Below are 25,862 nucleotides of genomic sequence, written 5' to 3'. Positions count from 1 at the left end.
CCTCTCCCTCATTCCAACCCTCTCTACTAGACCTCTCCCTCATTCCAACCCTATCTACTGGACCTCTCCCTCATTCCAACCCTACCTACTGGACCTCTCCCTCATTCCAACCCAATCTACTAGACCTCTCCCTCATTCCAACCCTATCTACTGGACCTCTCCCTCATTCCAACCCTACCTACTGGACCTCTCCCTCATTCCATCCCTATCTACTAGACCTCTCCCTCATTCCATCCCTACCTACTGGACCTCTCCCTCATTCCAACCCTATCTACTAGACCTCTCCCTCATTCCAACCCTATCTACTGGACCTCTCCCTCATTCCAACCCTATCTACTAGACCTCTCCCTCATTCCAACCCTATCTACTGGACCTCTCCCTCATTCCAACCCTATCTACTAGACCTCTCCCTCATTCCAACCCTATCTACCAGACCTCTCCCTCATTCCAACCCTATCTACTAGACCTCTCCCTCATTCCAACCCTATCTACTAGACCTCTCCCTCATTCCAACCCTATCTACTAGACCTCTCCCTCATTCCAACCCTATCTACTGGACCTCTCCCTCATTCCAACCCTATCTACTAGACCTCTCCCTCATTCCAACCCTATCTACTAGACCTCTCCCTCATTCCAACCCTATCTACTAGACCTCTCCCTCATTCCAACCCTATCTACTAGACCTCTCCCTCATTCCAACCCTATCTACTGGACCTCTCCCTCATTCCAACCCTACCTACTGGACCTCTCCCTCATTCCAACCCTATTTACTAGACCTCTCCCTCATTCCAACCCTATCTACTGGACCTCTCCCTCATTCCAACCCTACCTACTGGACCTCTCCCTCATTCCAACCCTATCTACTAGACCTCTCCCTCATTCCATCCCTACCTACTGGACCTCTCCCTCATTCCAACCCTATCTACTAGACCTCTCCCTCATTCCAACCCTATCTACTGGACCTCTCCCTCATTCCAACCCTATCTACTAGACCTCTCCCTCATTCCAACCCTATCTACTGGACCTCTCCCTCATTCCAACCCTATCTACTAGACCTCTCCCTCATTCCAACCCTATCTACTAGACCTCTCCCTCATTCCAACCCTATCTACTAGACCTCTCCCTCATTCCAACCCTATCTACTAGACCTCTCCTCATTCCAACCCTATCTACTAGACCTCTCCCTCATTCCAACCCTATCTACTGGATCTCTCCCTCATTCCAACCCTATCTACTAGACCTCTCCCTCATTCCAACCCTATCTACTAGACCTCTCCCTCATTCCAACCCTATCTACTAGACCTCTCCCTCATTCCAACCCTATCTACTGGACCTCTCCCTCATTCCAACCCTATCTACTAGACCTCTCCCTCATTCCAACCCTATCTACTAGACCTCTCCCTCATTCCAACCCTATCTACTAGACCTCTCCCTCATTCCAACCCTATCTACTAGACCTCTCCCTCATTCCATCCCTATCTACTGAACCTCTCCCTCATTCCAACCCTATCTACTAGACCTCTCCCTCATTCCATCCCTATCTACTGAACCTCTCCCTCATTCCATCCCTATCTACTGGACCTCTCCTCATTCCATCCCTATCTACTGAACCTCTCCCTCAGTCCAACCCTATCTACTAGACCTCTCCCTCATTCCATCCCTATCTACTGGACCTCTCCCTCATTCCAACCCTATCTACCAGACCTCTCCCTCATTCCAACCCTATCTACTGGATCTCTCCCTCATTCCAACCCTATCTACTAGACCTCTCCCTCATTCCAACCCTACCTACTAGACCTCTCCCTCATTCCAACCCTACCTACTAGACCTCTCCCTCATGCCATCCCTATCTACTGGACCTCTCCCTCATTCCAACCCTAACTACTAGACCTCTCCCTCATTCCAACCCTATCTACTGGACTCTCCCTCATTCCAACCCTACCTACTAGATCTCTCCCTCATTCCATCCCTATCTACTGGACCTCTCCCTCATTCCAACCCTACCTACTAGACCTCTCCCTCATTCCAACCCCATCTACTAGACATCTCCCTCATTCCAACCCTATCTACTAGACCTCTCCCTCATTCCATCCCTATCTACTGGACCTCTCACTCATTCCAACCCTATCTACTAGACCTCTCCCTCATTCCAACCCTATCTACTAGACCTCTCCCTCATTCCAACCCTATCTACTAGACCTCTCCCTCATTCCAACCCTATCTACTGGACCTCTCCCTCATTCCATCCCTATCTACTAGACCTCTTCCTCATTCCAACCCTACCTACGAGACCTCTCCCTCATTCCAACCCTACCTACTGGACCTCTCCCTCATTCCAACCCTACCTACTGGACCTCTCCCTCATTCCAACCCTATCTACTAGACATCTCCCTCATCCCAACCCTACCTACTAGACCTCTCCCTGATTCCAACCCTATCTACTGGACCTGTCCTCATTCCAACCCTACCTACTGGACCTCTCCCTCATTCCAACCCTACCTACTGGTCCTCTCCCTCATTCCAACCCTATCTACTGGACCTCTCCCTCATTCCAACCCTATCTACTGGACCTCTCCCTCATTCCAACCCTATCTACTGGACCTCTCCCTCATTCCATCCCTGTCTACTGAATCTCTCCCTCATTCCAACCCTATCTACTGAACCTCTCCCTCATTCCAACCCTATCTACTGGACCTCTCCCTCATTCCATCCCTATCTACTGAACCTCTCCCTCATTCCAACCCTACCTACTGAACCTCTCCCTTATTCCAACCCTATCTACTGAACCTCTCCCTCATTCCAACCCTATCTACTGGACCTCTCCTCATTCCAACCCTCTCCCTCATTCCAACCCTATCTACTGGATCTCTCCCTCATTCCAACCCTATCTACTAGACCTCTCCTCATTCCAACCCTACCTACTAGACCTCTCCCTCATTCCAACCCTACCTACTAGACCTCTCCCTCATGCCATCCCTATCTACTGGACCTCTCCCTCATTCCAACCCTAACTACTAGACCTCTCCCTCATTCCAACCCTATCTACTGGACCTCTCCCTCATTCCAACCCTACCTACTAGATCTCTCCCTCATTCCATCCCTATCTACTGGACCTCTCCCTCATTCCAACCCTACCTACTAGACCTCTCCCTCATTCCAACCCCATCTACTAGACATCTCCCTCATTCCAACCCTATCTACTAGACCTCTCCCTCATTCCATCCCTATCTACTGGACCTCTCCCTCATTCCAACCCTATCTACTAGACCTCTCCCTCATTCCAACCCTATCTACTAGACCTCTCCCTCATTCCAACCCTACCTACTAGACCTCTCATTCCATCCCTATCTACTGGACCTCTCCCTCATTCCATCCCTATCTACTGGACCTCTCCCTCATTCCAACCCTATCTACTGGACCTCTCCCTCATTCCAACCCTATCTACTAGACCTCTCCCTCATTCCAACCCTATCTACTAGACCTCTCCCTCATTCCAACCCTATCTACTGGACCTCTCCTCATTCCATCCCTATCTACTAGACCTCTTCCTCATTCCAACCCTACCTACGAGACCTCTCCCTCATTCCAACCCTACCTACTGGACCTCTCCCTCATTCCAACCCTACCTACTGGACCTCTCCCTCATTCCAACCCTATCTACTAGACATCTCCCTCATCCCAACCCTACCTACTAGACCTCTCCCTGATTCCAACCCTATCTACTGGACCTGTCCCTCATTCCAACCCTACCTACTGGACCTCTCCCTCATTCCAACCCTACCTACTGGTCCTCTCCCTCATTCCAACCCTATCTACTGGACCTCTCCCTCATTCCAACCCTATCTACTAGACCTCTCCCTCATTCCAACCCTATCTACTGGACCTCTCCCTCATTCCATCCCTGTCTACTGAATCTCTCCCTCATTCCAACCCTATCTACTGAACCTCTCCCTCATTCCAACCCTATCTACTGGACCTCTCCCTCATTCCATCCCTATCTACTGAACCTCTCCCTCATTCCAACCCTACCTACTGAACCTCTCCCTTATTCCAACCCTATCTACTGAACCTCTCCCTCATTCCAACCCTATCTACTGGACCTCTCCCTCATTCCAACCCTCTCCCTCATTCCAACCCTATCTACTAGACCTCTCCCTCATTCCAACCCTATCTACTGGACCTCTCCCTCATTCCAACCCTACCTACTGGACCTCTCCCTCATTCCAACCCTATCTACTAGACCTCTCCCTCATTCCATCCCTACCTACTGGACCTCTCCCTCATTCCAACCCTATCTACTAGACCTCTCCCTCATTCCAACCCTATCTACTGGACCTCTCCCTCATTCCAACCCTATCTACTAGACCTCTCCCTCATTCCAACCCTATCTACTGGACCTCTCCCTCATTCCAACCCTATCTACTAGACCTCTCCCTCATTCCAACCCTATCTACCAGACCTCTCCCTCATTCCAACCCTATCTACTAGACCTCTCCTCATTCCAACCCTATCTACTAGACCTCTCCCTCATTCCAACCCTATCTACTAGACCTCTCCCTCATTCCAACCCTATCTACTGGATCTCTCCCTCATTCCAACCCTATCTACTAGACCTCTCCCTCATTCCAACCCTATCTACTAGACCTCTCCCTCATTCCAACCCTCTCTACTAGACCTCTCCCTCATTCCAACCCTATCTACTGGACCTCTCCCTCATTCCAACCCTACCTACTGGACCTCTCCCTCATTCCAACCCAATCTACTAGACCTCTCCTCATTCCAACCCTATCTACTGGACCTCTCCCTCATTCCAACCCTACCTACTGGACCTCTCCCTCATTCCATCCCTATCTACTAGACCTCTCCCTCATTCCATCCCTACCTACTGGACCTCTCCCTCATTCCAACCCTATCTACTAGACCTCTCCCTCATTCCAACCCTATCTACTGGACCTCTCCTCATTCCAACCCTATCTACTAGACCTCTCCCTCATTCCAACCCTATCTACTGGACCTCTCCCTCATTCCAACCCTATCTACTAGACCTCTCCCTCATTCCAACCCTATCTACCAGACCTCTCCCTCATTCCAACCCTATCTACTAGACCTCTCCCTCATTCCAACCCTATCTACTAGACCTCTCCCTCATTCCAACCCTATCTACTAGACCTCTCCTCATTCCAACCCTATCTACTGGACCTCTCCCTCATTCCAACCCTATCTACTAGACCTCTCCCTCATTCCAACCCTATCTACTAGACCTCTCCCTCATTCCAACCCTATCTACTAGACCTCTCCCTCATTCCAACCCTATCTACTAGACCTCTCCCTCATTCCAACCCTATCTACTGGACCTCTCCCTCATTCCAACCCTACCTACTGGACCTCTCCCTCATTCCAACCCTATCTACTAGACCTCTCCCTCATTCCAACCCTATCTACTGGACCTCTCCCTCATTCCAACCCTACCTACTGGACCTCTCCCTCATTCCAACCCTATCTACTAGACCTCTCCCTCATTCCATCCCTACCTACTGGACCTCTCCCTCATTCCAACCCTATCTACTAGACCTCTCCCTCATTCCAACCCTATCTACTGGACCTCTCCCTCATTCCAACCCTATCTACTAGACCTCTCCCTCATTCCAACCCTATCTACTGGACCTCTCCTCATTCCAACCCTATCTACTAGACCTCTCCCTCATTCCAACCCTATCTACCAGACCTCTCCTCATTCCAACCCTATCTACTAGACCTCTCCCTCATTCCAACCCTATCTACTAGACCTCTCCCTCATTCCAACCCTATCTACTAGACCTCTCCCTCATTCCAACCCTATCTACTGGATCTCTCCTCATTCCAACCCTATCTACTAGACCTCTCCCTCATTCCAACCCTATCTACTAGACCTCTCCTCATTCCAACCCTATCTACTAGACCTCTCCTCATTCCAACCCTATCTACTGGACCTCTCCCTCATTCCAACCCTATCTACTAGACCTCTCCCTCATTCCAACCCTATCTACTAGACCTCTCCCTCATTCCAACCCTATCTACTAGACCTCTCCCTCATTCCAACCCTATCTACTAGACCTCTCCCTCATTCCATCCCTATCTACTGAACCTCTCCCTCATTCCAACCCTATCTACTAGACCTCTCCCTCATTCCATCCCTATCTACTGAACCTCTCCCTCATTCCATCCCTATCTACTGGACCTCTCCCTCATTCCATCCCTATCTACTGAACCTCTCCCTCAGTCCAACCCTATCTACTAGACCTCTCCCTCATTCCATCCCTATCTACTGGACCTCTCCCTCATTCCAACCCTATCTACCAGACCTCTCCCTCATTCCAACCCTATCTACTGGATCTCTCCCTCATTCCAACCCTATCTACTAGACCTCTCCCTCATTCCAACCCTACCTACTAGACCTCTCCCTCATTCCAACCCTACCTACTAGACCTCTCCCTCATGCCATCCCTATCTACTGGACCTCTCCCTCATTCCAACCCTAACTACTAGACCTCTCCCTCATTCCAACCCTATCTACTGGACCTCTCCCTCATTCCAACCCTACCTACTAGATCTCTCCCTCATTCCATCCCTATCTACTGGACCTCTCCCTCATTCCAACCCTACCTACTAGACCTCTCCCTCATTCCAACCCCATCTACTAGACATCTCCCTCATTCCAACCCTATCTACTAGACCTCTCCCTCATTCCATCCCTATCTACTGGACCTCTCCTCATTCCAACCCTATCTACTAGACCTCTCCCTCATTCCAACCCTATCTACTAGACCTCTCCCTCATTCCAACCCTATCTACTAGACCTCTCCTCATTCCAACCCTATCTACTGGACCTCTCCCTCATTCCATCCCTATCTACTAGACCTCTTCCTCATTCCAACCCTACCTACGAGACCTCTCCTCATTCCAACCCTACCTACTGGACCTCTCCCTCATTCCAACCCTACCTACTGGACCTCTCCCTCATTCCAACCCTATCTACTAGACATCTCCCTCATCCCAACCCTACCTACTAGACCTCTCCCTGATTCCAACCCTATCTACTGGACCTGTCCTCATTCCAACCCTACCTACTGGACCTCTCCCTCATTCCAACCCTACCTACTGGTCCTCTCCCTCATTCCAACCCTATCTACTGGACCTCTCCCTCATTCCAACCCTATCTACTAGACCTCTCCCTCATTCCAACCCTATCTACTGGACCTCTCCCTCATTCCATCCCTGTCTACTGAATCTCTCCCTCATTCCAACCCTATCTACTGAACCTCTCCCTCATTCCAACCCTATCTACTGGACCTCTCCCTCATTCCATCCCTATCTACTGAACCTCTCCCTCATTCCAACCCTACCTACTGAACCTCTCCCTTATTCCAACCCTATCTACTGAACCTCTCCCTCATTCCAACCCTATCTACTGGACCTCTCCCTCATTCCAACCCTCTCCCTCATTCCAACCCTATCTACTAGACCTCTCCCTCATTCCAACCCTACCTACTAGACCTCTCCCTCATTCCAACCCTATCTACTAGACCTCTCCCACATTCCAACCCTACCTACTAGACCTCTCCCTCATTCCATCCCTATCTACTAGACCTCTCCCTCATTCCAACCCTATCTACTGGACCTCTCCCTCATTCCAACCCTATCTACTAGACCTCTCCCTCATTCCAACCCTATCTACTAGACCTCTCCCTCATTCCAACCCTATCTACTAGACCTCTCCCTCATTCCAACCCTATCTACTAGACCTCTCCCTCATTCCAACCCTACCTACTAGACCTCTCCCTCATTCCATCCCTACCTACTAGACCTCTCCCTCATTCCAACCCTATCTACTGGACCTCTCCCTCATTCCAACCCTATCTACTGGACCTCTCCCTCATTCCAACCCTATCTACTGGACCTCTCCCTCATTCCATCCCTATCTACTGGACATTTCCCTCATTCCAACCCTACCTACTAGACCTCTCCCTCATTCCATCCCTACCTACTAGACCTCTCCCTCATTCCAACCCTATCTACTGGACCTCTCCCTCATTCCAACCCTCTCTACTAGACCTCTCCCTCATTCCAACCCTATCTACTGGACCTCTCCCTCATTCCAACCCTATCTACTAGACCTCTCCCTCATTCCAACCCTATCTACTAGACCTCTCCCTCATTCCAACCCTATCTACTAGACCTCTCCCTCATTCCATCCCTATCTACTAGACCTCTCCCTCATTCCATCCCTATCTACTGGACCTCTCCCTCATTCCATCCCTATCTACTGGACCTCTCCCTCATTCCAACCCTATCTACTGGACCTCTCCCTCATTCCAACCCTACCTACTAGACCTCTCCCTCATTCCAACCCTACCTACTAGACCTCTCCCTCATGCCATCCCTATCTACTGGACCTCTCCCTCATTCCAACCCTACCTACTAGACCTCTCCCTCATTCCAACCCTATCTACTGGACCTCTCCCTCATTCCAACCCTACCTACTAGACCTCTCCCTCATTCCATCCCTATCTACTGGACCTCTCCCTCATTCCAACCCTACCTACTAGACCTCTCCCTCATTCCAACCCTATCTATTAGACATCTCCCTCATTCCAACCCTATCTACTAGACCTCTCCCTCATTCCATCCCTATCTACTGGACCTCTCCCTCATTCCAACCCTATCTACTAGACCTCTCCCTCATTCCAACCCTATCTACTAGACCTCTCCCTCATTCCAACCCTACCTACTAGACCTCTCCCTCATTCCATCCCTATCTACTGGACCTCTCCCTCATTCCATCCCTATCTACTGGACCTCTCCCTCATTCCAACCCTATCTATTGGACCTCTCCCTCATTCCAACCCTATCTACTAGACCTCTCCCTCATTCCAACCCTATCTACTAGACCTCTCCCTCATTCCAACCCTATCTACTGGACCTCTCCCTCATTCCATCCCTATCTACTAGACCTCTTCCTCATTCCAACCCTACCTACTAGACCTCTTCCTCATTCCAACCCTACCTACGAGACCTCTCCCTCATTCCAACCCTACCTACTGGACCTCTCCCTCATTCCAACCCTACCTACTGGACCTCTCCCTCATTCCAACCCTATCTACTAGACATCTCCCTCATTTACCCTAGACCTCTCCCTCATTCCCACCCTATCTACTGGACCTCTCCCTCATTCCAACCCTACCTACTGGACCTCTCCCTCATTCCAACCCTACCTCCTGGTCCTCTCCCTCATTCCAACCCTATCTACTGGACCTCTCCCTCATTCCAACCCTACCTACTGGACCTCTCCCTCATTCCAACCCTACCTACTGGTCCTCTCCCTCATTCCAACCTTATCTACTGGACCTCTCCCTCATTCCAACCCTATCTACTAGACCTCTCCCTCATTCCAACCCTATCTACTAGACCTCTCCCTCATTCCAACCCTATCTACTAGACCTCTCCCTCATTCCAACCCTATCTACTAGACCTCTCCCTCATTCCAACCCTATCTACTAGACCTCTCCCTCATTCCAACCCTATCTACTGGACCTCTCCCTCATTCCAACCCTATCTACTAGACCTCTCCCTCATTCCAACCCTATCTACTAGACCTCTCCCTCATTCCAACCCTATCTACTAGACCTCTCCCTCATTCCAACCCTATCTACTGGACCTCTCCCTCATTCCAACCCTATCTACTAGACCTCTCCCCATTCAACCCTATCTACTAGACCTCTCCCTCATTCCATCCCTATCTACTGAACCTCTCCCTCATTCCAACCCTATCTACTAGACCTCTCCCTCATTCCATCCCTATCTACTGAACCTCTCCCTCATTCCATCCCTATCTACTGGACCTCTCCCTCATTCCATCCCTATCTACTGAACCTCTCCCTCATTCCAACCCTATCTACTAGACCTCTCCCTCATTCCATCCCTATCTACTGGACCTCTCCCTCATTCCAACCCTATCTACCAGACCTCTCCCTCATTCCAACCCTATCTACTGGATCTCTCCCTCATTCCAACCCTATCTACTAGACCTCTCCCTCATTCCAACCCTACCTACTAGCCCTCTCCCTCATTCCAACCCTACCTACTAGACCTCTCCCTCATGCCATCCCTATCTACTGGACCTCTCCCTCATTCCAACCCTAACTACTAGACCTCTCCCTCATTCCAACCCTATCTACTGGACCTCTCCCTCATTCCAACCCTACCTACTAGACCTCTCCCTCATTCCATCCCTATCTACTGGACCTCTCCCTCATTCCAACCCTACCTACTAGACCTCTCCCTCATTCCAACCCCATCTACTAGACATCTCCCTCATTCCAACCCTATCTACTAGACCTCTCCCTCATTCCATCCCTATCTACTGGACCTCTCCCTCATTCCAACCCTATCTACTAGACCTCTCCCTCATTCCAACCCTATCTACTAGACCTCTCCCTCATTCCAACCCTACCTACTAGACCTCTCCCTCATTCCATCCCTATCTACTGGACGTCTCCCTCATTCCATCCCTATCTACTGGACCTCTCCCTCATTCCAAACCTACCTACTAGACCTCTCCCTCATTCCATCCCTATCTACTGGACCTCTCCCTCATTCCAACCCTACCTACTAGACCTCTCCCTCATTCCAACCCCATCTACTAGACATCTCCCTCATTCCAACCCTATCTACTAGACCTCTCCCTCATTCCAACCCTATCTACTAGACCTCTCCCTCATTCCAACCCTATCTACTGGACCTCTCCCTCATTCCAACCCTATCTACTAGACCTCTTCCTCATTCCAACCCTACCTACGAGACCTCTCCCTCATTCCAACCCTACCTACTGGACCTCTCCCTCATTCCAACCCTACCTACTGGACCTCTCCCTCATTCCAACCCTATCTACTAGACATCTCCCTCATTCCAACCCTACCTACTAGACCTCTCCCTGATTCCAACCCTATCTACTGGACCTGTCCCTCATTCCAACCCTACCTACTGGACCTCTCCCTCATTCCAACCCTACCTACTGGTCCTCTCCCTCATTCCAACCCTATCTACTGGACCTCTCCCTCATTCCAACCCTATCTACTAGACCTGTCCCTCATTCCAACCCTATCTACTGGACCTCTCCCTCATTCCAACCCTATCTACTAGACCTCTCCCTCATTCCAACCCTACCTACTAGACCTCTCCCTCATTCCAACCCTATCTACTGGACCTCTCCCTCATTCCAACCCTATCTACTAGACCTCTCCCTCATTCCAACCCTATCTACTAGACCTCTCCCTCATTCCAACCCTATCTACTAGACCTCTCCCTCATTCCAACCCTATCTACTGAACCTCTCCCTCATTCCAACCCTATCTACTAGACCTCTCCCTCATTCCAACCCTATCTACTGGACCTCTCCCTCATTCCATCCCTATCTACTGAACCTCTCCCTCATTCCAACCCTATCTACTGAACCTCTCCCTCATTCCAACCCTATCTACTGGACCTCTCCCTCATTCCATCCCTATCTACTGAACCTCTCCCTCATTCCAACCCTACCTACTGAACCTCTCCCTCATTCCAACCCTATCTACTGAACCTCTCCCTCATTCCAACCCTATCTACTGGACCTCTCCCTCATTCCAACCCTCTCCCTCATTCCAACCCTATCTACTAGACCTCTCCCTCATTCCAACCCTACCTACTAGACCTCTCCCTCATTCCAACCCTATCTACTAGACCTCTCCCTCATTCCAACCCTATCTACTGGACCTCTCCCTCATTCCAACCCTATCTACTAGACCTCTCCCTCATTCCAACCCTATCTACTAGACCTCTCCCTCATTCCAACCCTATCTACTAGACCTCTCCCTCATTCCAACCCTATCTACTAGACCTCTCCCTCATTCCAACCCTACCTACTAGACCTCTCCCTCATTCCAACCCTATCTACTAGACCTCTCCCTCATTCCAACCCTATCTACTGGACCTCTCCCTCATTCCAACCCTATCTACTAGACCTCTCCCTCATTCCAACCCTATCTACTAGACCTCTCCCTCATTCCAACCCTATCTACTAGACCTCTCCCTCATTCCAACCCTATCTACTAGACCTCTCCCTCATTCCAACCCTATCTACTAGACCTCTCCCTCATTCCAACCCTACCTACTAGACCTCTCCCTCATTCCATCCCTACCTACTAGACCTCTCCCTCATTCCAACCCTATCTACTGGACCTCTCCCTCATTCCAACCCTATCTACTGGACCTCTCCCTCATTCCAACCCTATCTACTGGACCTCTCCCTCATTCCATCCCTATCTACTGGACATCTCCCTCATTCCAACCCTACCTACTAGACATCTCCCTCATTCCATCCCTACCTACTAGACCTCTCCCTCATTCCAACCCTATCTACTGGACCTCTCCCTCATTCCAACCCTCTCTACTAGACCTCTCCCTCATTCCAACCCTATCTACTGGACCTCTCCCTCATTCCAACCCTATCTACTAGACCTCTCCCTCATTCCAACCCTATCTACTAGACCTCTCCCTCATTCCAACCCTATCTACTAGACCTCTCCCTCATTCCATCCCTATCTACTAGACCTCTCCCTCATTCCATCCCTATCTTCTGGACCTCTCCCTCATTCCATCCCTATCTACTGGACCTCTCCCTCATTCCAACCCTATCTACTGGACCTCTCCCTCATTCCAACCCTACCTACTAGACCTCTCCCTCATTCCAACCCTACCTACTAGACCTCTCCCTCATGCCATCCCTATCTACTGGACCTCTCCCTCATTCCAACCCTACCTACTAGACCTCTCCCTCATTCCAACCCTATCTACTGGACCTCTCCCTCATTCCAACCCTACCTACTAGACCTCTCCCTCATTCCATCCCTATCTACTAGACCTCTCCCTCATTCCAACCCTACCTACTAGACCTCTCCCTCATTCCAACCCTATCTATTAGACATCTCCCTCATTCCAACCCTATCTACTAGACCTCTCCCTCATTCCATCCCTATCTACTGGACCTCTCCCTCATTCCAACCCTATCTACTAGACCTCTCCCTCATTCCAACCCTATCTACTAGACCTCTCCCTCATTCCAACCCTACCTACTAGACCTCTCCCTCATTCCATCCCTATCTACTGGACCTCTCCCTCATTCCATCCCTATCTACTGGACCTCTCCCTCATTCCAACCCTATCTACTGGACCTCTCCCTCATTCCAACCCTATCTACTAGACCTCTCCCTCATTCCAACCCTATCTACTAGACCTCTCCCTCATTCCAACCCTATCTACTAGACCTCTCCCTCATTCCATCCCTATCTACTGGACCTCTCCCTCATTCCAACCCTACCTACTAGACCTCTTCCTCATTCCAACCCTACCTACGAGACCTCTCCCTCATTCCAACCCTACCTACTGGACCTCTCCCTCATTCCAACCCTACCTACTGGACCTCTCCCTCATTCCAACCCTATCTACTAGACATCTCCCTCATTCCAACCCTACCTACTAGACCTCTCCCTCATTCCCACCCTATCTACTGGACCTCTCCCTCATTCCAACCCTACCTACTGGACCTCTCCCTCATTCCAACCCTACCTCCTGGTCCTCTCCCTCATTCCAACCCTATCTACTGGACCTCTCCCTCATTCCAACCCTACCTACTGGACCTCTCCCTCATTCCAACCCTACCTACTGGTCCTCTCCCTCATTCCAACCCTATCTACTGGACCTCTCCCTCATTCCAACCCTATCTACTAGACCTCTCCCTCATTCCAACCCTATCTACTAGACCTCTCCCTCATTCCAACCCTATCTACTAGACCTCTCCCTCATTCCAACCCTATCTACTGGACCTCTCCCTCATTCCAACCCTATCTACTAGACCTCTCCCTCATTCCATCCCTATCTACTAGACCTCTCCCTCATTCCATCCCTATCTACTAGACCTCTCCCTCATTCCAACCTTATCTACTAGACCTCTCCCTCATTCCAACCCTCCCTTCATCCCTCCATACCTTATACTGCTCTACGTCCTCTCTCCTGTGTGTCTTCGTCAGTTTGAGTCTCTCCTCCAGGCAGGCTCTCTGCAGCCCCAGCCTCTGTCCCTCCTCCCTCAGTGGCCCCCGGCGGGCCCTCAGCTCCTGGGCCTGCTGCCTGGCCTTCACCAGGGCCTCTGACGTCCCCTCCCTCCGCTTCAACAGGGCCAGCAGCATTGGCTCATACCTGGGGGAGGAGGAGAGATGATAATGAATTTCAGTGCACCTGACAAAACATCTGCAGATCTATGTACGGGATCAAATCAAATTGTATTTGTCACGTGCGCCAAATACAACAAGAGGTGTAGTAGACCTCACAGTGAAATGCTGAATACAACAGGTGTAGTAGACCTTACAGTGAAATGCTGGATACAACAGGTGTAGTAGACCTTACAGTGAAATGCTGAATACAACAGGTGTAGTAGACCTCACAGTGAAATGCTGAATACAACAGGTGTAGTAGACCTTACAGTGAAATGCTGGATACAACAGGTGTAGTAGACCTTACAGTGAAATGCTGAATACAACATGTGTAGTAGACCTCACAGTGAAATGCTGAATACAACAGGTGTAGTAGACCTTACAGTGAAATGCTGAATACAACATGTGTAGTAGACCTTACAGTGAAATGCTGAATACAACAGGTGTAGTAGACCTCACAGTGAAATGCTGAATACAACAGGTGTAGTAGACCTCACAGTGAAATGCTGAATATAACATGTGTAGTAGACCTTACAGTGAAATGCTGAATACAACAGGTGTAGTAGACCTCACAGTGAAATGCTGAATACAACAGGTGTAGTACACCTTACAGTGAAATGCTGAATACAACATGTGTAGTAGACCTTACAGTGAAATGATGAATACAACAGGTGTAGTAGACCTTACAGTGAAATGCTGAATACAACATGTGTAGTAGACCTTACAGTGAAATGCTGAATACAACAGGTGTAGTAGACCTCACAGTGAAATGATGAATACAACAGGTGTAGTAGACCTCACAGTGAAATACTGAATACAACAGGTGTAGTAGACCTCACAGTGAAATGCTGAATACAACAGGTGTAGTAGACCTTACAGTGAAATGATGAATACCTTTCTTCCAGGGCTTTGAGCCCCCCCTGCAGGTACTGCTGTAACTCCCCACAGGAGTTCCTCCTGCTCTCGGTCATCTCCTCTATGGGGTTGGGTGTCTGGCTGTGGATCTGGAGCTGGGACTGCAGAGTGGAGAGCTGGGACTGCAGAGTGGAGAGCTGGGACTGGTGGGTGGAGCGGAGCTGAGACACCTCCTCAGTCAGCTTGATGATCAGTGCGTCAAGTTCCAGCTGGGGAAGAGACGGAGAGCGAGACGGAGAGCGAGACGGAGAGAGCGAGAGAGAGCGAGAGAGAGCGAGAGAGAGCGAGAGAGAGCGAGAGAGAGCGAGAGAGAGAGAGAGAGAGAGAGAGAGAGAGAGAGAGAGAATAAACTGCATTGCCTTTTGAGCTCTGATGAACGCAGCAGAGGGTTCTGGAACACTCAGTGTTCTAGGACATTTAACATTTGAAATACTCTAGAACACTCATACAATATTCTGGGGGTTCAGGATATACAAAACACTCAAGAAGGTTCTAGAATGCACGTAAGGTTTTGGAATACTGACGGTTTAGGAACATTCAGAAGGTTGTCTAGCACAGAAGGCACACCCAGAAGATTCTTGGATACTCAGAAGGTGCTGGAACACTCAGAAGATTCATGGATACTCAGAAGGTGCTGGAACACCCAGAAGATTCATGGATACTCAGAAGGTGCTGGAACACTCAGAAGATTCATGGATACTCAGAAGGTGCTGGAACACCCAGAAGATTCATGGATACTCAGAAGGTGCTGGAACATCCAGAAGATTCATGGATAATCAGAAGGTGCTGAAACACCCAGAAGATTCATGGATACTGAGAAGGTGCTGGAACACCCAGAAGATTCATGGATACTCAGAAGGTGCTGGAACACCCAGAAGATTCATGGATACTGAGAAGGTGCTGGAACACCCAGAAGATTCATGGATACTGAGAAGGTGCTGGAACACCCAGAAGATTCATGGATACTCAGAAGGTGCTGGAACACCCAGAAGATTCATGGACACTCAGAAGGTGCTGGAACACCCAGAAGATTCATGGATACTCAGAAGGTGCTGGAACACCCAGAAGATTCATGGATACTGAGAAGGTGCTGGAATACCCAGAAGATTCATGGATACTGAGAAGGTGCTGGAACACCCAGAAGATTCATGGATACTGAGAAGGTGCTGGAACACCCAGAAGATTCATGGACTCTCAGAAGGTGCTGGAACACCCAGAAGATTCATGGATACTCAGAAGGTATATGGACACCCGATCGCTGCAGCTGTACACAGCCCATCTGTAAATAGCCCATCTGTAAATAGCCCATCTGTACCCCCCATCTGTAAATAGCCCATCTGTACCCCCCCATCTGTAAATAGCCCATCTGTACACAGCCCATCTGTAAATAGCCCATCTGTACACAGCCCATCTGTAAATAGCCCATCTGTACACAGCCCATCTGTAAATATCCCATCTGTAAATAGCCCATCTGTACACAGCCCATCTGTAAATAGCCCATCTGTAAATAGCCCATCTGTACACAGCCCATCTGTAAATAACCCATCTGTAAATAGCCCATCTGTACACAGCCCATCTGTAAATAGCCCATCTGTACACAGCCCATCTGTAAATAGCCCATCTGTACACAGCCCATCTGTAAACAGCCCATCTGTAAATAGCCCATCTGTAAATAGCCCATCTGTAAACAGCCCATCTGTAAATAGCCCATCTGTAAACAGCCCATCTGTAAACAGCCCATCTGTAAACAGCCCATCTGTAAATAGCCCATCTGTAAACAGCCCATCCAACTACCTCATCCCCATATTTGTTTTTGTTTTTCTGTTCTTTAACACACCAGTATTTCTACTTACACATCCTCATCTGCACGTGTATCACTCCAGTGTAAATTGATAAATTGTAATTACTTCATCGCTATTGGCCTATATATTCCTTACTTCATTTGTACACACTGTATACAGATTTTTCTATTGTGTTATTGACTGTATGTTTGTTTTACTCCATGTGTAAGTAACTCTGTGTTGTTGTTTGTGTCGCACTGCTTTGCTTTATCTTGGCCAGGTCGCAGTTGTAAATGAGAACGTATAATAATATAAAAATAATATATAAATATATAAATATATATAAAAAATAATAATAATTAAAAAGGTGCTGGAACACCCAGAAGTGTAATGGATACTCATGTATATCCTGAACACCCAGAAGTGTAATGGATACTCATGTATATCCTGAACACCCAGAAGTGTAATGGATACTCATGTATATCCTGAACACCCAGAAGTGTAATGGATACTCATGTATATCCTGAACACCCAGAAGTGTAATGGATACTCATGTATATCCTGAACACCCAGAAGTGTAATGGATACTCATGTATATCCTGAACACCCAGAAGTGTAATGGATACTCATGTATATCCTGAACACCCAGAAGTGTAATGGATACTCATGTATATCCTGAACACCCAGAAGTGTAATGGATACTCATGTATATCCTGAACACCCAGAAGTGTAATGGATACTCATGTATATCCTGAACACCCAGAAGTGTAATGGATACTCATGTATATCCTGAACACCCAGAAGTGTAATGGATACTCATGTATATCCTGAACACCCAGAAGTGTAATGGATACTCATGTATATCCTGAACACCCAGACATTTCATGGCTACTCAGAAAGTTCTGGAATGGTCAGAAGAACACTCCAGCCCCTACCTGTTCTTTGTTTAGCTGGGCAACGTCACGCTGCTGGGTTGCCAGGGTGACCTGGTTGTGAGCACACTCCCTGGCGACAGAGAACATCCTCCTCTTCAGCCTCCTCATCTCCTCCTGAAGACCCTGCCTCTCCAGACGCACACTGGACAGCCTCCTCTGCTCCTCACTCCTCTCAGCCCTCAAAGACTGCCACTCCCTCATCCGCGCCTCCCTCCTCCCGTCTGCCTCAATATTCAGCACCTGGCTTAACTGTGCCGCCTGCCCTCCTTCACTCCCTTCCTCTGTCCCCGTCTTCTCCTCTCTCAGTGCCTGCAGCTCTCCCATCAGTTCATTCCGTCTCTTCTCCAGTTTCTCCACCTCCTCGATGCACCCCTCTAGCGCAGTACCCAACACCTCCAACTCCTGCACGGATCCCCTCATCTCCACCCCTCCAAGCCCTGTCTCCAGTTGTTGACCCCAGATAATGTGAGCCTCTGTGTCCCCCACAGAAACACCGGAGACATGTCCTTCTGTGTCCTCGTCACACATCACCGTGGACATGGACCCTCTTGTGTGTGTATCTCCACAGTCTCCTAACTCATCCGAGTGTCTCTCTGTGGAGATAGCTTGGTAGCTTGGGGGCTCAAATTGGCCAAAGGTACTTCCCAAATATGGCTTCATATCCACACATCCCACAGACTCCTTGTGTCCTTGTGTTGCCACTCCTCTCTCCACGTGTCTGTCTTGTGTTACCTTTTTCATGTTGGGGTTGGGTTGGCCGTATCCTTTGGGTAAACTAGGGTAAGTCCACTCTAAAGGGTCAAAGGTAATCCCTGCCTCCTCCATACAGTTCTCTAACATGGCCAGCATCGCCATTAGCTCGGTCTGATACTCAGCCATAGTGCCACTCAGCTGAGTGCCTGCGGCGGTAAGAGGAGGCAACTGAGGCTGGACAGCGGCTCCTGTGGCTCCACTCTGATCCAAAATGGATTCCACCTCCTTCAGGTGACTTTGGCAATGGTTCCTAGACTCCTCCACGTGTGTGTCTGTGTAGTTCAGGATGGATCCACCTGTGTGACACTCATTACCACCACAGCTCCCCATCATAGCAACCATCTTCTGTATGTCTGACTGGTTCTGGTTCTGAGCTGGTCCAGACAGGTGTGTGTCTGTGTACATGCTGGACAGGCAGGAGGCGATGGAGACACCTGTCATGTCCTCACAACTCTTCAATAGGTCATCCATCTCCCTCAGGTGTGGTTGAATCTGTCCTAACCCACTAAGGTGTGGTTGAATCTGTCCTAACCCACTAAGGTGTGGTTGAATCTGTCCTAACCCACTAAGGTGTGGCTGGATCTGTCCTAATCCACTAAGGTGTGGCTGGTTCTGTCCTACCCCACTAAGGTGTGGTTGAATCTGTCCTAACCCACTAAGGTGTGGTTGAATCTGTCCTAACCCACTAAGGTGTGGTTGAATCTGTCCTAACCCACTAAGGTGTGGCTGGATCTGTCCTAATCCACTAAGGTGTGGCTGGTTCTGTCCTACCCCACTAAGGTGTGGTTGAATCTGTCCTAACCCACTAAGGTGTGGTTGAATCTGTCCTAACCCACTAAGGTGTGGTTGAATCTGTCCTAACCCACTAAGGTGTGTCTGGATCTGTCCTACCCCACTAAGGTGTGGCTGGTTCTGTCCTACCCCACTAAGGTGTGTCTGGATCTGTCCTACCCCACTAAGGTGTGGCTGGTTCTGTCCTAACCCACTAAGGTTTGGTTGAATCTGTCCTACCCCACTAAGGTGTGTCTGGATCTGTCCTACCCCACTAAGGTGTGGCTGGTTCTGTCCTAACCCACTAAGGTGTGGCTGGTTCTGTCCTACCCCACTAAGGTGTGGCTGGATCTGTCCTAACCCACTAAGGTGTGGCTGGTTCTGTCCTACCCCACTAAGGTGTGGCTGGTTCTGTCCTAACCCACTAAGGTGTGGCTGGTTCTGTCCTACCCCACTAAGGTGTGGCTGGATCTGTCCTACCCCACTAAGGTGTGGCTGGTTCTGTCCTACCCCACTAAGGTGTGGCTGGTTCTGTCCTAACCCACTAAGGTGTGGCTGGTTCTGTCCTAACCCACTAAGGTGTGGCTGGTTATGTCCTAACCCACTAAGGTGTGGCTGGTTCTGTCCTACCCCACTAAGGTGTGGCTGGATCTGTCCTACCCCACTAAGGTGTGGCTGGTTCTGTCCTACCCCACTAAGGTGTGGCTGGTTCTGTCCTACCCCACTAAGGTGTGGCTGGTTCTGTCCTACCCCACTAAGGTGTGGCTGGTTCTGTCCTAACCCACTAAGGTGTGGCTGGTTCTGTCCTACCCCACTAAGGTGTGGCTGGTTCTGTCCTAATCCACTAAGGTGTGGCTGGTTATGTCCTAACCCACTAAGGTGTGGCTGGTTCTGTCCTACCCCACTAAGGTGTGTGTTAATTTGGTCCGTCGTTGACAGGTGAGACCCAAACGAGTCTGTCGTTTCTCCGACACGACTTCTAAACATGGTGTCCATGTCCTTGAACTGGGCTCGTGTCTCATCCAGGTGTGTCTCTCTGCAGGTATCCGATAGGGAGGACTGACTGTGAGCTGAGCCCGTCAGGACTGTGTCTGTTCTGGTATCTCCCAGTAGAGGCTGGAATAAAGCGCCTGTCTCCTCTTCAACACCATCGTCCCCATACTTATCTTCCTCGTCGATGAACAGCGGATCGAAGCTGATTTCCCGGTCCATCGGCAGCTCAGTCTCTTGGTCTTCCATGCCCTGTGATGAAGAGGAGGAAGATGAAGAGTGAACAGAAGTTGTGAGTAATATTGTAAACCTAATAATGCTATATTGTAGAAAAAGCCAGCTGCGACCATATAGGAAACATTTTGTTATGGAGGACAGGCATGCCAACCACAGAGTCTACAGGTTGAAACACATTCAACAGACTGGGGTGGTGTTGTCTTCGATCAGGATGTTTTTGTCAACTGGAAACAGAGGAAGGGGCCAGGCGGGGTAGGGGTTACGGTGAGGTGGGGTGCATTACAGCAATAAGCCTACAGAACGTCAGTCACCACGGGACAGCTGCCCTAGCGTAGCACCAACTGACAGCTGGGATCACACACACACACACACACACGCACGCACGCACGCACGCACGCACGCACGCACGCACACACACACACACACACACACACACACACACACACACACACACACACACACACACACACACACACACACACACACACACTCACACTCACACTCACACTCACACTCACACACACACACACGCACAATGTGCGTTTACTCTTATTCTTATGGGGACACACATTGACTTGTATCCTAATACACAGGCATTCACAGAAACACTGTGACACCCTCTAGCCTGGCTTGTAGCCTCTGGCTCTAACGCTTTAGCAACTGTTATGACATAGAGTACATTACAGAGTACATCGTCCTAACATGTCATGTACCGGTCGATGGACAAACTATTCATACTGCGTCAGGAAGACTAAGCTCGGTGTTTAGCTGTAATGACTCGGCTCGTTAAGCTAGCCGGAGCTAGCTTTAGCCTATTCTGTAAGACTCACTTATTACTTGTTACTGGACTCGTTGTTGGACGTTTTAGTGTTTTTTTTGTGAACCCACCAATTAAACAAAACCATCTGTCCTTGTCAGGACCAGTCTTTAGAGGCAAACCCCCCCCTCCCCAAAAAATATGAGCTGCTAACTCAAAAGAAAACTGCTGTATACAAGTACTTCCTGTGTCATATATTCTGTGTCAGTTTTTGTAACCTGTGAATGGACTCTGGAAAACTACCCCGCTGTACCCCTCTTATGTACAATTTATGTACATTTAAAATATGTGAATACGTGAAGGACCACTGTTTTCAGTGCCAGTCTCTCTACAGTGTCACCGGTGTCCTAGGATTGACAGTTACCGGCATGGCAGGGGGACCAGCTGTCTCTCTCTTCCTGCCTGGGCAGGGTACGCATGGAGAAGACACATTCCTACAGAGCCTCCGTCTCCCGCCTATGTACATGTACAAACTGCCCTACAGTTGACTGCCCACAAACTGCCTTACAGTTGACTGCCCACAAACTGCCTTACAGTTGACTGCCCACAAACTTCCCACAAACTGCCCTACAGTTGACTGCCCACAAACTGCCCACAAACTGCCTTACAGTTGACTGCCCACAAACTGCCCACAAACTGCCTTACAGTTGACTGCCCACAAACTGCCCTACAGTTGACTGCCCACAAACTGCCCACAAACTGCCCTACAGTTGACTGCCCACAAACTGCCCACAAACTGCCCTACAGTTGACTGCCCACAAACTGCCCACAAACTGCCTTACAGTTGACTGCCCACAAACTGCACCACAGTTGACTGGCCACAAACTGCCCACAAACTGCCTTACAGTTGACTGCCCACAAACTGCCCTACAGTTGACTGCCCACAAACTGCCCTACAGTTGACTGACCACAAACTGCCTTACAGTTGACTGTCCACAAACTGCCCTACAGTTGACTGCCCACAAATTGCCCACAAACTGCCTTACAGTTGACTGTCCACAAACTGCCTTACAGTTGACTGCCCACAAATTTCCCACAAACTGCCCTACAGTTGACTGCCCACAAACTGCCCACAAACTGCCTTACAGTTGACTGCCCACAAACTGCCCACAAACTGCCTTACAGTTGACAGCCCACAAACTGCCCTACAGTTGACTGCCCACAAACTTCCCACAAACTGACCTACAGTTGACTGCCCACAAACTGCCCACAAACTGCCCTACAGTTGACTGCCCACAAACTGCCCACAAACTGCCTTACAGTTGACTGCCCACAAACTGCACCACAGTTGACTGCCCACAAACTGCCCACAAACTGCCTTACAGTTGACTGCCCACAAACTGCCCTACAGTTGACTGCCCACAAACTGCCCTACAGTTGACTGCCCACAAACTGCCTTACAGTTGACTGCCCACAAACTGCCCTACAGTTGACTGCCCACAAACTGCCTTACAGTTGACTGTCCACAAACTGCCCTACAGTTGACTGCCCACAAACTGCCCACAAACTGCCTTACAGTTGACTGTCCACAAACTGCCCTACAGTTGACTGCCCACAAACTGCCCTACAGTTGACTGCCCACAAACTGCCTTACAGTTGACTGTCCACAAACTGCCCACAAACTGCCTTACAGTTGACTGCCCACAAACTGCCCACAAACTGCCTTACAGTTGACTGCCCACAAACTGCCCTACAGCAGATTATTCAGATTCAGAGAGGTACAAACCTGCATTGACTAAACAACTACTTTATCAGGACATAAATAACTGTGTCTCTGCTTTACAGATAAACACTCTGAAAACCGATTCAGAAGCACACTTTAAGTAGCTGTTTGACCACGATCTCAAAAAAACGCACAGACTTGAAGTTGATGTTATTAGATATGTTTGATAAACTTACCATTCAGCAGATACTTTCTCTCCAATCCTTTTCTCCTCTCCTCCGTCCTTAGACAGTATATCCACAAGATGAAACTGAGACAGTGGGTCTGGAGAAGAGAGAAAGGAAGAAGAGATGAAGGAGAGAGAGCGAGAGAGAGAGAAAGAGAAAGAGAGAGAGAAAGAGAGAGAGAGAGAGAGAGAGAGAGAGAGAGAGAAAGAGACAAGGAGAAAGAAAGAGATAGAGAGAGAGAGGATTGACTCTGCCTCCTCTCCACCAGTCAGTGGGCTGCTATGCGTTGCCCTGGCGACTATGATTCGGTTTACATGTATTAATAAACACTTGTCTGTAGGGAGAAAGAGGAGACAGAGTGGTCTGGCACTGTCAGAGATATAAGTTGGTTCCCAAATGGCACCCAATTCCCCAAGTAGTGCATTTACATTTGACCAGGGCCCAGAGGACACACAGACTACAGTTTAACAATAGATCATTTTTTTCCCCTTCATTTAATTGGCACCATGTTGGAACCAATATTCCATGACAGTTACATTCCATGAGAATGCAAATTAGAACGTTTTGACAGTTGTTTGACATAGTTCTTATGGGGAGGGGCCATAGTGGCAATATCCAATTGGAGAAGAGAGAAGGCGGGGATGACTTAATAGGAGGAAGTGTGTGGGTGTGTATATGTGTGTGTGTGTGTGTGTGTGTGTGTGTGTGGTGAGCGGGCCGTAGATTCCTCCAATGCCTGTTCATTATCGAGCCATCTTTATATAGCCCTGTGCTCTTCGCCTGCCTCACACAAGATATCAGAGAACGGGGTTGGTTTTCCCCCCAAATCCCTGGGGATATACATGATGGAACACAGGTGCAGTCTGTCTGTCTTGAGAAAGAGAATCATCCACGTGTTCTTTGTTGTAAAGTAATGGAATTTATATCTAAATTGATAATTAATTGGCGGATCTGATGTTAACATAATTATAGCAAACACTTTTCTCCAAAGTGACTTACATTCAGACATGCATTAATCTTACTTATGGGGGGGTCGCAGGAACCGAACCCAACATCCTGGCGTTGCAAGCACCCATTCTCTACCAACTGAGCTACAGAAGACTACGTGTTTGCATTAAAGTCACCACAAGGTGGCGCTAAACTCTCAATAAAAGTCCTCTTGGTCTATCTGTAACTCTGTGGGTGGTGTGGAAACATATACAACTGGACATTTTACAGTCATTATATCAGTTAGGTACAAAGTCCTCAGTCTGTCATAGTCATGGTTTCTCCTTGGCCAGACTCTGTGTCTGTCTCTTTCTCTAAACGGTGGTTCAGAGGAATCCATTCTTTAAACACGTATAAGCATATATTATCCTCCATAACGATGATGTTATACTGAGGGCCCTGATCCAATCAGATCCACTTTAGCGTCTCCCGGCATTATTACCTAAAGCGGACCGTGCCATTGGCTGCACCGAGTGGCATTAAGAGAAATCCCAAGTAGCCTTGGAATGTGAGATGTAATCTACACCTTCATTAGGATGACAGAAATGCGCATTGTGTCCTTTAATGATTTTTCCAATTTGAGCGTAATTATTTCTATATAGACTACTTTTTTTATGCTCTTAACTCCTAACACAAGTGGGGGCGTACGGAGTGATTTCAAATACAGAAACTCTATTTGAATTAAATATTTTTGAATTTGTAGTTAGATATTGGATTTAAATGTAATATTGTCAAATTTGGAATGCACAAATTAAACAATTGAATTCAGAAAATTAACATGATTTGAAATTGAATTAATGTTTCATTCAGTTTTTAAAGTTAATTTCAATGTAACTGAAATGTTAAATTCAATATAAATATGGAAGATATTGCATTCATTGTCTGTATCCAGTTTACAAACCATCATTTCAAGTTTATCAATGTTTCATATTTTCAATTTCTCAGATGCAGTTTTCAAATTCAGTTCTCTAAATTCAGATTCAACATCCTGGTACTTTTCCAGCCAGGAATTGTAGAAGAGAACAGATGCTCTCTACAATAAACAGGGTTCTGGTAGTTTCTGAAGCCAATGTGGCAGGTTGAATTTATTTTCTTCTAGCGTTTTAACCATTTGGGCTACAAGCTGTTATGGCCTCATTCCTGAAATCTATGACTCTGGAACATCATCGTGCCTTCTGTTCCTATCTATGGATACTTTAGAAGGAAATGTGAATAGCCCTTTCATAGCCCTTCTAAGGATAGCTTTTCCACTACCTAATTCATCTTGCTTTTGTGACTGACTGGATGCTAACCGGGTCTCCTGAATGTCACAAGACTGTGTTAGCACACTTAGCTAAAGCCCATAGGGATGAGGAGGTCAGAAACTTGGCCGTGTGGTGCCAGGACAACAACCTCTCCCTCAAAGTGATCAAGACAAAAACCTATTCCCCCTCAGGGGACTGAAAAGATTTGTCATGGGTCCTCAGATCCTCAAAAGGTTCGACAGCTGCACCATTGAGAGCATTCT

The 25,862-nt window shown here is 48.6% G+C and overlaps 1 protein-coding gene across 1 annotated transcript in view; it reads right to left on the bottom strand.

The window, feature by feature from the left end:
* The window catches only part of sync (syncoilin, intermediate filament protein), a 30,420-nt gene extending 6,771 nt beyond the window's left edge, over window positions 1–23,649 (bottom strand). The window contains exons 1-4 of the mRNA XM_052472897.1: window positions 23,378–23,649; window positions 17,911–20,676; window positions 15,174–15,403; window positions 14,058–14,265 (exon numbers count right to left, since the gene is read on the bottom strand). Of these exons, the coding sequence (XP_052328857.1) occupies window positions 14,058–14,265; window positions 15,174–15,403; window positions 17,911–20,676; window positions 23,378–23,380 (3,207 nt within the window). The 5' untranslated portion in view covers window positions 23,381–23,649. The remainder of the gene's footprint in view (window positions 1–14,057; window positions 14,266–15,173; window positions 15,404–17,910; window positions 20,677–23,377) is intronic.
* Window positions 23,650–25,862: the final 2,213 nt, after the last annotated feature.

This window comes from Oncorhynchus keta, chromosome 20 (genome assembly GCF_023373465.1).
Source record: "Oncorhynchus keta strain PuntledgeMale-10-30-2019 chromosome 20, Oket_V2, whole genome shotgun sequence".
Taxonomy (NCBI): domain Eukaryota; kingdom Metazoa; phylum Chordata; class Actinopteri; order Salmoniformes; family Salmonidae; genus Oncorhynchus; species Oncorhynchus keta.
The sequence above is the reverse complement of the archived record's forward strand: the minus strand, read 5'-3'. Positions and strand labels throughout refer to the sequence as shown.